Raw genomic sequence first — 12,335 nt, forward strand, 5'->3', positions numbered from 1 at the left:
TTTGCGCCGCTCAATCGCGAAACGTTTGTCGTTCTATTCATTTCCCATGTCAGCAACAGTTACAGTTCGGTTACTCTTGAAACGGCAACATGACGGAGACACTCGGACGACCTCGTTGGTAAACACGCGTTCGACATCGGACCGTTCATAGTTTAAAAAATAGAGTTCCCAGTCGCGATAGAATTCTATCCTTCGTCCCGTTTCTCCCCTCCGGGTTTTTCTGATTCAAATTTCACCAAAATGACTGTGTCAACGATGTGGATTAAAAACAACATGCTGTTCTACGACCAATACGTAAGTGTTTCAAATACTTTCAAAGACTGCAAACGCAGTTCCAATTTCTACAGATCAATCATATTTCTCTTTCCTTCGAAGTTCACAATTCTCGTTGATAGAACTCCTTAGAATTCAGAAATCTGGAATAAGAAAATTTAGAATATCAATCCGTTCAATTTCGATTCATTAATTCTTTCATTATGTACGTTAGAAATATTTTATAGCTCGTCAGGCGATTTCTCTGAGTTAAAGCTGTACAAGTGACCAAAACAGGAAAATATAAAAACATTCTCGCGAGGTTTACCGAAACAAATCTAATGACACTGTTAGGCAGTATCTATATATATGTATCATCGGCTTCAATGGAATCTTCTAATTGGCGTATAGTTTCCTCGGATCGCGTGCACCTGCGGAAATTAGGTAGATTGGATGATCTCGTCGTGAAATATTAATTTTTATGGTGTTTTACAGGAGAGACAACTTACCGAAGCAGAGATGAAGGTACGAAGATCACTGGAGAAGCTCTCGATACCGGACTGGTACTTGAACAAACGTTCAAGCCCGCCGAAAATCTTGAACAACATTCCAATCGGATCTCGTGAGCCGTTTTGGAAGAATGCCGACTGGAAGAATTCCACGTTGAACTTGACGACATCTACAATATCAGGTACATATCGACTCCTTATTTCACATTTTATTCTATTAAGATTACTCTAAAGTACTCTTAAACTAAAAAGAATTCAATTCAAGTAAGTGTTTCGGAATTGAGTTGATAGCTACTGCACGTCTATCGTGTCTTTATCGAAAGATCATTATCTAACGCGTTAAGTGCCACGGAAGTCCTAAACGTTTTCTCGTAGAGTTTTTCGTTTGTAGCAAAGAATAGCAGGAACAATTATTTGACTATTATCAACTTAGTTACGTTATTAAACATTCTCATTTCACATCGATTATCTTGTATATTACGATTATTTTGTCATTCGGCATCAATCACCAGTGACGTGGCGCTTAACGTGTTAAAACGCAAATGTTTTTCAACGATAAATTATTAATCTTTTCAGCTAAATGTTTGATTCTCCTTCATTTTGCCTTAGTTTCTCGTTAGAATATGTTGTAGATGCATTTGTTCTGCGTTCAACGAGTATATTTATTGTTTGATTTTATTGTGCGCACGACGAGAGATTTTTCGAACTAAATTCCACAGTTAACTGGTTAATATTTCCTAGAAAATAGTCAACTATCGATACTAGATCAATTTCTTACACCTCCGACATCTTACTATACTAGATCAATTTCCTACACCACACACCCCTTTACCACGCGACAATTTCAATAATTCCCAAAATCTTCGCAATCCCTAACAAGCCTGTTACCCAGTTACAGACACCATGCCAAGAGAGCAGCAAGCGGCAAAGGACACTCCAAACAAAGGCACGTACAAGGTCTCCCGCCAGCAGAAATCCCCGGAGAAGCAGAAGTCTCCGCCGAAGGAGAGCAAACTGGAGGACACGCGGCTGCCGGAAGTGAAATCGAAAAGGAACATCAGCAAGACGTTCCCAAAAGTATCCCCATCTCGGAAGATCCAGAACATAAACATCGTCTTAGTGCCGCGACGACCGCCGATCAACCTGTCGCGCGACCTCGAGGACACCGACGATTCCCCGTGCAAGTACAGCACGTTCAAGGTAAAGAAGCAAGAAAGACAACCAACCAACACCATGGACAACGAGCAACCGGAGTGCAAGAGCTGCGACTGCCACTCGACTCCGCAGAAGCCACCGCGGAGGATCAAGAACGACAGCTCCTGGACAACAGACGCGAACAGCGTGCTGAAAACGCCGAACGCGAAGGGCAACTTCAAGGTGCGCGCGGCGTCCACGCCGAAGTTCCTGCCGGTGAACCTGTTCGCGTCGACGATCATCGAGGAGACGCCGAAGGCGAAGAAGGTGCCGTCGCAGCGGATCCTGGAGAAGCTGTCGATCTTCGAGGACACGCTGCGCTCGAGCGCCAGCGACCGGTCGTTCGGGAGCGCCGGCAAGCCGAAGAAGCTGTCGCAGAGCATGAGCGAGAAGGCCTCCGTCTTCGAGAGCAGCTGGCGAGAGGAGCCGTCCACCAGCTTGAAAGAGGCGAAAGCGAGGAGCTTCCAGAACACCTTCTTGGAGAGGAACATCCGGTCCATCGACCCGATCATGTTCGAGACGGACACGCCGGCCAGGTCGTCCTTCGTCCGCGAGATCGTCAAGAGGGTGGAGGCGCCTAACGCTTGCGAGAGGAACTCGGAGTTTAGACGAGCTCGCGATGATCAGAGGGTTAATATGAACAGCATGTTGGGTTCGCAGAGCGTTAATAAGAATCCACTGAACCAGGCGAGTCCTCTGGGTCGAGAGAAGGGCAACGCGGAGTCGCCTTGTACCAGGTTCCTGAATTCCAGGAGGAAGTCTATCGAATTGGAGAACGTGGTGAGGAGCAAGCAGCCCGCTCGCGAGAGGAACGTGGTGAGGAGCATCATCGAGACTCTGGCCGAGAAGGTGAGCAAGTCCTCGCTGCCGCGGCGCAGCGAGGTCGCCAGGGTCAACCAGAATTTCGTGAAGACCGTGGTGAGCACGCTGGAGAAGGGCAAGAAGAGCCGCAGGAACGAGGAGGAGGTGACCAGCTGCAGCGAGTCGGAGGCGAAGTCGTGCACCACGTCGGTCTCGCCGAAGGACACCGACAGCAGCGACACGGAGCAGCGCTCGCCGAGGGGCAGCGACGACAGCAACAGGACCTTCGATTACGACACCCTCGCGAGCAGCAAGGTGTCGGAGAGGTCCAGGCAGGACGAGGACTCCGTGTACTGGATACCAGTGTCCAGGTGCAAGCTGCCCAGGACCAGCTCCCTGATCAGCATGATGTCGAAGCTGTCCGGTAACGGACAGTCGCCTTCCGTCAGTCCCATCAGGAGCGACAACGAGATCGACAACTCGCGGGTGCACTGGGGCGCCACGTTCAAGAAGACCAATGGCTTGGCCAAGAAGCTCTTCAGGATCGACGAGACCACGGTGGTTGATTCTGGGTATTCTGACAAGTCGGACAGGTCGGTCGTTGGCTGCTCCATGACGGAGAACACTCTGTCGGAGGACACGCAGACCGAGTCTGGCTCTGAGACTACTATTGTCAAGGTGAGGAGGTCACTGAGGCGCAGGTCCATCCTGGGCGCTACGTTCCGGATTCAATGCTGATGGAGGGTTAGGTGGATTTGGAGATCTGGCAACTTGTGGAGGTCTTGAGTGCTTGGGGATCGGTCCTTGGATTGTCTGGAGTGCTTGAGGATCAATTCTTGAGATTGTCTTGAGTGCTTGAGGATCAATCCTTGTTGATGTCTTGAGTGCTTGAGGATCAATCCTTGTTGATGTCTTGAGTGCTTGAGGATCAATCCTTGTTGATGTCTTCAGTGCTTGAGGATCAATCCTTGTTGATGTCTTGAGTGCTTGAGGATCAATCCTTGTTGATGTCTTGAGTGCCTGAAGATCAATCCTTGTTGATGTCTTGAGTGCCTGAAGATCAATCCTTGTTGATGTCTTGAGTGCTTGAGAATCAATCCTTGTTGATGTCTTGAGTGCCTGAAGATCAATCCTTGTTGATGTCTTGAGTGCTTGAGAATCAATCCTTGAGATTGTCCTTGAGTGCTTCAGGATCAGTCCTTGAAATTGTCCTTGAGGCGCAGATCCATCTTGACGCCACGGATTCAGTGCTGATGGAGGTTCTAGGTAGGTTTGATAAGGATTTGGCAACTTATGGAGGTCTTGAGTGCTTGAGGATGAATCCTCATCAATATTGCGCTAGTTTGACACTAGGTTTACGTAAATTTGGACACGGGTTTGATAAACATTTCATAAATGTTCTAAGATTGATTGATAGTTGTCTACTTCGAAATCTACAGTTTAGAATATTTAGATCGTCAATTATTTGCGGAGATAATAGATTAAAGTATACAATAGCTGCCCGTAAACCTAGTTTTAACGTAGTAACGTATTAAAGCTTGAAGATCTTGAAACGACTGATAGGCGTCGCAGTATTTGAGCTTAAACGACTTCCTTGTTTCGGTAGCATTAAGAGATTTCGTAGGTGCAATTTGTTATGCCAAGCGTTCAAGTGCTCTTGAATAGGCAGCGAGAAACCATTGCAGTATTCGTAGGATAGTAGAAATTCGTGTTAATCTAAGCTACTAGATTATTCGGTTGGCAGGTTAGCGTAAGTTTTATCGATTATACCACACTGTTGAAACATTTGCGACAGAAATAAAAAAAAATATATATATATACAAGGAGATCACGTACATTCCGATACTCATTGATCCTCGCAAATTGTCTCGTCCGAAGAAGCTTTCACTTTTCGTTCGAATAGAGGAGACAGTATTCGATGCAGACAATTTCCCTTTCCAGTTGGCGCAACACTTCCGTCTCGGAGATTGTCGGTTTTATCGTTAAATGTAATCGTGTACATAATACCCCGTATTTCCACGAAAATACGTAGATCCTTTCGCGCCAGATTCCAGCCACGGAGAGAGCGCAGTAAGAACATCGTCGAATTTTCCAATTCAATTCCGTGGCGAGCAATTCCGAAATCTGGATTTTACCATTGACTTATTTGCCTAGCAGTAGATAATGTGACGCAAAACGAGACAAAGTTTTGCGCTAGTCGTTCACTTAGGTATGCCTCAACGTTCAGTTCACTCGAAGTTTCGAATCAGTGTGCAATCTGCGGAGATGATCGTTACATATGCCGAAGAATCGTGCCATTTGTGATATGTAATTGTAATTCAGCACGAGGAGAGAGAATTCATACCTAATCTTATGTAATTACTTGAACGAATAAATCAGTATTTTCGATAAACGTTACGAGTTGAATCGTCAACCCTTGTCCTATGATTTCCTGAACTGCGATCGATCTAACTTTTACTAACAATCTATTGAAAACAAGAGAATTCCCAAGAGAAAAACAAGATATAATTGATAACAGGAATACGTAGTTTGCATTCGAACAAACTGAACAACGTTCGTTAAATTCCATTTGAAAGTTTCTCAAACTACGGAGCACTCAAATTACCTTTCCCAAATTTGTAGAAACTAAGAATCTAAAGATCTAATCTAAAGAACGAAGAAACTAAAAAAAATCTGAATTGATTATCTAATAATCGAGACAAATCTAGAAATGAATTCGATCTCGGTTCTATTATTAAATCCTCAGTTTCCTTCAGTTGCTAATCGCGTAGACGTGAATAAACAGTTTATCAAACAATCTACTAATCAACGTTGCTCTATTTCCATATTACAAATTAACATACCGCCAGTGGGAACGTTCGAAGCAACGTGCCATTTTGTTTCGCTTTGTGTATTTTGCTCCGAAGTCGTCCGGCGACGTGTCAATCCGTTCCCTCTCAACACACACCGCCAGTCGACCTCTGTGATATTTATCATTAGTAGTAAACGGCGAATCGCAACACGATCAGAAACGTCGCAGTAAAAGCGTACCGCCGGAATCCGAACGACCGCGGAAGCAAGAGAGAATGAAAAATCGAACGCGATCGTGCTAAGCAAAAATTGTTACATTCCTCGACAACATCGCTTTCAACCCAGAGAACTCAAAAACTCAACGGAAATGGCGCCCGAACTCTGCGACCGTCGTTTCAAGTCAACGTCGAACATCCTCAACGAGGCGGCGAGCCGCGAAGACGAGTCGCGGGAGGATCTCTCCGCGAGGAACCGCTTCAGGACCTACACCTTCAAGGATCTGCGACAGGAGAGGAAGTACTTCGCGGAGAACGTTGTCCAGGAGCGGAAGAAGTCGCGGAATCTCATCAGGAGGCTGATCGGCTCCTTGGAGAGGAAGAACGAGGAGTGCAAAGCGGACGACGAGTTCTTCGCCCGGTACTACAGGAGGAACGATTACTCGGATCCGAACTTCGACCATTCGCTCGGAACGCAGAATTCTGACTTCGACGATCTGGTTCCTGAAAAACCGATAGTTTCTAGTAACAGAGGAAATGGATCGCCTGATCGCTGTAATGATGTGCGACGATTCGAGAGAGGAAGTGTGGATCTCGTTGATTCACGTGATTTAAGTACTTCGGAAGGAATACTGGAGGATGAGAGTTTTGAACGGAGGAAGGACTCGAAGAAGAGGCTCGACCGGAAACGGTCCATCAAGGACTTCTTGGGGTCCATGATCAAATGGAGGAGGTCGAGCGCGAAGGAGACGCGTCATCCTTTCGTTTCCTGCGATCATTTAGCGGACAAGATCTCCGCGAAGAAGAAGGACAGGAAACTGCTGTCTAGGACCTCTTCGTTGAGCGCTGTCGACGGTTGCCAGAAAACTTTGCAGGTGAAGTTTGAAAACCGGTTGAGTCTGGTGTTTTCCGATTTTTGTGGATTTTAGAGTTTTGAGGGTGGATACTGACGTCTCGGCGATGCCATAAGCATAAGCGAGATGGAATGTTCGTGTTTGGAAGAGTAAGCTGACAAATGATTTAATTACTCGAACAGATCAACTGTTAAATGAGCAATCGATGTACAATTTAGCTTCGTTTCGAAGGCTTTTTATATTTCAAAGAATCCTCGTCCGCAGAGGATTAATTGTGGATTCTTTGAAATATAAAAAATCGAAGATAATTCGAAATGAAGGTGAATTGTACATCGAGTTCTTAGAAAGTCCTTTCTACAGCTGCTAAATATTTTGTACAATCATTTCAGAAGCTTAACATTAGGTTTACGGACATTTATTATAAAGTTTATTTTATTGGTCTTAGAAAACTTCATATTCATTAATTTCCATTTTCGAACTGAAAGGTTTGAAGATTAGACGATTAAAATGCACATTTGAATTATTGTATCAATAAAAATCGACATAAGCATTTACTAAATAATATTTGCAACATTTGATATGCGTCAAATTGACGCGTTCCGTGAACCTAGTGTTAATTAATTTCCTCGATTTTCGTTTTCTGGGCTTATTTATTAGCATCTACTAACGAACGAACGATGAATTACATACTCGTTAAACGCAGGGCAAATGCACCTAGGATATGTTCTAACGGGAAACTAGAGCGAAACCAAAACGAGTTGCACGCTTATCTGGGAGAATAAATAATTCATTGCAGGAATTAGTGGCATTTTGAGCTTTATGACGTGTATGCTCGTCGAACGTGGTTAACTGGTTGATTTCCAATGTGACTGTTGTTTAAACTTTTGTTTAAATCAATTTGCAGAGTGAAAAACCGAAGGCGACGATACACCCTGTTTACGGTGGGAGGAGGAATGAACAACTTTTAGAGGTCTTGACGAGGAATAAGGAAAACTGGGAAGTCCCTGCTATGGAAAGTATTGTGGAGGAGCTTAGGATGCCGACAGGAATTAGAAGGCATAGCGACATGTTTTTCCCAACTAGGGGACCTAGAAAAGAATAAGAAGAGAATTGCTCGTTAGGGATAATTATAAGTAACCAAGGGACAGTATAGAAGAATTGTTATTATTAGACTATGTATTATTTATATGTATCAAGACGATTGACTGAAACAAGAAGTTAATGAGAAGCTAATTGAGACTTTGATTTCATTTCAATCCTAATGGCACTGTCAGTAGAATAAGTTTTCTGTACTTTTTGGGAATTAATAGATAGATATTTGTATTTGGAACGTTTGACAGTAGAACTACTAGGTAGGTCGGAGTAATCGATTCCTAATTCCTTCTTTTAGAATTACTGTAAAGATACATATACTTCTTTAGGAAATCACTGAGAAAGCTGATTTAGTAATATCTGAATTGAAATATAGACTAATTGAAATTTTAATAAACTTACACTTGTAGCTTTTATAAAGGAATCTTGAAAAGACTTATTCCTAATGTCTTCTTTTAGAATCACTGCAAAGGTACATATACTTCTTTAGGAAATCATTAACAAAGCTGATTTAATAATATCTAAACTGAAGTATAAACTAATTGGAATATTAATAAACTCATGCTTATAGCTTCTATAAAGGAATTTTAAAAAGACAGTTTAAGTACTCAATAGTTCTAATATTAAATATTCACGGATGGACTGCAAGTGTTTATGGATTTACTCTACAAAATGGGCGGAAATATAAATTTATATAAATACCAGTAGACTATTTATAACAATAAGCATTGCGAGGTACCTTGTGATATCAATAATAGAGTTCAGTGGGCGCCAAAGTTGAGAACCACTGGCCGGACCAGGTATTCTCGTAATGACGTCCCTCTACGTGAGAACTTTCGATGATCCAACGGACAGGCTGTGCATGTAATACAGTGCTGAGTAAATATATGTCAAAACTGATCAAAATTTATCACAGTTAACCTCCGCTCGTGTGTAGTACAGTGTTGTATTACTAAGCGAAAGATCCCAATAAGCTATGCAGGAATTTCCGTACGTCTTATCAGAGTACGAGGAAATAAATTCGCTTCTTTACAAGCCCATCAATTCTACCCAACGGATCAAGGTATTTTATCAAATTCTGAGACTATTCTTATATGATAAATAGAGGAATTATGCTGTGTGACAGTCACGGTATCAGTGACGTCTTTACTTTGATTGATTTTTTCTTGTTCCATTGTTATCGTGTGTACACCTACCAAGTGCAGAGTTCAGTGACACTGACGTTGTTATGCAGTCGTCTTGTGTTATATTCGAAACTGAAAGAAATTATTTAGTGCAGTGGTTGTTGTATTTCATTGATAAACATAAGTATCATGATAACGCGAAAAATGTGTTGGAAAATTAACACTGATACTCGCGAATATCTTTTATAAAAGAAACTTATAAACTGTTGATAATGTAATGACCAATTATCTGTTTATTGCTTTACAGTACACATGCTTCAATGCGTCTCCCAATTATATTGTATTAGGCTCAACCAGTGGCAGTATCTACTTGTTTTCAAGGAAGCCATGTTCTCTTTTGCAATTAATACCGTTATCAGTATGTTTGTTTATTAAATCGAACGTACAAGTAGTTTGTAATGTGAATAACGATCTATTACTTCTGTGATAACAGGAAGGGGCAGTCTCTCGGGTTCTGATATCACCTGATGAAAAAACGATTGCACTAGCAACAATGCGTGGAGTTGTTTGTTTAGTAGCTTTAAAGCCTGTACCGAAACTGATAGCTGTGTCAGCTGAACACATAGATGAACAAGTTAACTGTCTTTGTTGGAACGATAGTAGCTCTGAAGTGTATGTTGGAGATTGGAATGGTAAAATTTCAATTATGGTGCTGTCCATTTTTACGGTAAGTTTTTCCTGTTACTTTTAAAATCATTGATGACTGGTAGTCAAGGCATAGAAGTCGATAGTAATGATATTAAAATTGAATATTTCAGGTGAATGGTATGTTCCAAACACCAGCTTACACTTTAATGGATTTAGATTCAGCCATTGTGCAGCTCAGTTTCTCTTCACCATTATTATTAGTGTCAACCATAACGCGTTGTTATATATGTAACACGGTACAAGAACATTACAAACAAGTAGGAAACAAAGCGCGCAATGGGGAATTTGGTGCTTGCTTTTATAAAACATATCTTACAGAGAACAGTAACGCTACAACTGTTCAAAAGGAGGAGAAACTAGTCAATAAAAAACGTTCTTTTAATTTCATTCCCGAGGGAAACAGCAATGAACAAGTAGAAAATATTCCTCAAATCTTTTGTGCTCGACCAGGCTCTAGACTTTGGGAAGTGTCCGCAAATGGAGTGGTGATGAAAACTCATCAGTTCAAGGAAGCACTAGCTGTTCCACCTATAACGATATGCAAATCAAATCTCAAGAAATCTCTGCATCAGAAGCAACCGGATCAAACCTGGACACCGCAGTCCATCAATTTCTCACATTTATTCGTTATTGCTAAGAAGTATTTGTTTTCCTATACTTCTAGAGGCCTATATATACTTGATCCCGTGTCTGCCACCGTGGTACTATGGAACAACGAATTCCCGAACATAAGTATGGCAGAGACTGTGGAGAATAGGATATATTTAATGACATCTGCCGGGGAATTTCATTGTTTGACTCTGTCTTTCTTGGACTCCTTAATATTAAGACTGTACAATAAGAAAAGGTATTACGAATGTTTAGAAATATGTCTTCTGCACAAAGTACAACTGAAGAAGTTAGTAAGTGGCCTGGAAATCAATAAAGTATGCAGTATGGAGAACAAATTACAGATACTTAACGACGACGAGTTGTCAACGCTGTTACATCCTTTAACAAATCTTCTAGAATCGAATCGTAAGGCGATCCCAAAAAAATTGGACTCAGGTATTGTCGTTGTCAACTCTGGTAATTCCATTTTGAACGAAGAGGAAACTTTTAGGCACAAGTCTATGTCTAACTGCTCCTCGCAAAACTATGAGGCTTCCGGTAACATTGAATCAAGAGAAGAAAATGAAACGTTAGCTCAACAGTCAGCGGAACGCGCTAATGAAATTAAAAGAACTGAAGATGCCAATTGCAATACCGCGCATGAAATAGAGAATGACGAAGCGCCGGAGGCGAAGGAAGAAGTGAATCCGAGCACAAGTGCAATGCAAACAATACAGGGAGACTTAGAAGCTATATATACGTTAGTTGGTAATATTAGGCAATCTATGACCGAGGGAGAATTGGAGAATATAATATCAGACGTAGACTGGAGGATGAATGTCATCAAAGACTTCTACGAAAGTCTAACCGACGTGAAAAGCTTCCTGTACGAAATATTGAGGAGCGCAGAATTGTATTACTTCAACACTTTGTTAGAAAACATTTCTATGCACTTACTTCAATCGACGGATAATATACATATTACAAAGCAAATAATGAAAGCTTTTATTAACATAAACGCTCAGAATTATAGAAGGTGTACCTGTGGTAGCGCGTATTCAATAAATGAAGTAATAGAACCAAAGTTCCTGGGGGTCGGTAGATCCCTTCTTAAAAAGTTTATGAATGAAAATAAAGAGCAATGTGTAAATTTATGTAATAGAGTACCTTATATGTGGCGAGAGTATTTGCCAATGTACGTGGAGCAGAATGGTGTACTGATGAATGATTTGCTGCGTCAGTGCCTTCAGATTAGGGACAACGTTGTACTGTCCATTATTTTACCATTGTTGAATAGCAAACACTGGAACCTTTTAGCAACATATGGAAAGCAAACGCAGGAGGGACAGTGTTTATTCTGTGGAAAATATATAAAACACGGAAACAATGAAACGTTAGAATTAATAGAATGGACTGCTGTGATACACGAGATTATGAAAAGGCAGGGACCTGATTTCGCCATGGCACTATTATTTAAGTTAGAGAAAGCTATACCAAACGTTTCTATTGACAAAAGGTATTACGATATAACTCTTCTGTCAACTTAATCAATCTGTTCACCTTGTGAATTACAAAACATAATTACTATAAATTATTGCAGTGTATTCCAATCACTCATATTTACAAAGATCTTGTACCAGCATGGTATGAAACGTATCATTAACTTTACCAAGAGCAGCCTTGATTCGTCTGAGTATAATACAATGTGTTCTGCAAAGGTATTTGCTTTTAAGTACAAAAATATAAATGCTGTATGTGGATGTTATAAAGAAAAAAAATGTATGCATTATCTTTTACAGGTTCAAGATGAATTGGTGGAGGTACTTGAAAAAGATTTAGGTAAAACGGTCGCCAAAAACATTTTCGGTAGCGGGGCTCATCATTGGGGAATGCATTATCAAAATAAGTTTTCTACGTGTCCCTGCTGCACTTTGTCTCTTCAGACACCGGTTTTATTAGGTAATAATGGAATCGCGATATTTAGTTGCGGTCATGCTTATCATGTGAACTGTATGATCGAGAAGAAACTTACAACGTGTAATCTTCATTCTTAAGTGTGTATATAAATATATATATATATATAAATATCTAACAAATAAAAAATCTCATAAAAAGACATATATAAGCATATAGGCATATAGTTGGTAACAGTTTTTAAACAAAGAGAAATTAAACGTTGCTCATCTAGTCATGAAGATACAAAAA

General features: G+C 41.2%; 3 protein-coding genes across 4 annotated transcripts; all 3 read left to right on the forward strand.

Annotated features, from left to right (window-relative positions):
* The first annotated feature begins 144 nt into the window (after positions 1–144).
* LOC116433149 (uncharacterized) lies at positions 145–5,148 on the forward strand. Its single transcript, XM_031990935.2, has 3 exons — positions 145–294; positions 748–943; positions 1,654–5,148. The coding sequence occupies exons 1-3, from the start codon at positions 241–243 to the stop codon at positions 3,492–3,494; spliced, it is 2,091 nt and encodes a 696-aa protein (XP_031846795.2). The 5' UTR covers positions 145–240; the 3' UTR covers positions 3,495–5,148.
* A 437-nt stretch (positions 5,149–5,585) lies between these two features.
* LOC116433230 (uncharacterized) lies at positions 5,586–7,863 on the forward strand. Of its 2 annotated transcripts, none has more exons than XR_004236262.2 (2): positions 5,586–6,764; positions 7,520–7,645. XR_004236262.2 is itself a non-coding variant. In XM_031991115.2 (2 exons), exons 1-2 carry the CDS (start codon positions 5,914–5,916, stop codon positions 7,715–7,717), a joined length of 921 nt encoding a protein of 306 aa, XP_031846975.2. In that variant the 5' UTR covers positions 5,587–5,913; the 3' UTR covers positions 7,718–7,863. The 2 variants fall into 2 exon arrangements, 1 of the variants encoding a protein (XP_031846975.2); XM_031991115.2 differs by having other exon boundaries at positions 5,587–6,636; positions 7,520–7,863.
* A 755-nt stretch (positions 7,864–8,618) lies between these two features.
* pink (WD40 repeat domain-containing protein pink) lies at positions 8,619–12,226 on the forward strand. The gene is made up of 6 exons (XM_031990910.2): positions 8,619–8,770; positions 9,139–9,249; positions 9,325–9,558; positions 9,650–11,646; positions 11,731–11,848; positions 11,930–12,226. Exons 1-6 carry the CDS (start codon positions 8,684–8,686, stop codon positions 12,182–12,184), a joined length of 2,802 nt encoding a protein of 933 aa, XP_031846770.2. The 5' UTR covers positions 8,619–8,683; the 3' UTR covers positions 12,185–12,226.
* Positions 12,227–12,335: the final 109 nt, after the last annotated feature.

Source organism: Nomia melanderi, chromosome 10 (assembly GCF_051020985.1).
Source record: "Nomia melanderi isolate GNS246 chromosome 10, iyNomMela1, whole genome shotgun sequence".
Classification (NCBI taxonomy): domain Eukaryota; kingdom Metazoa; phylum Arthropoda; class Insecta; order Hymenoptera; family Halictidae; genus Nomia; species Nomia melanderi.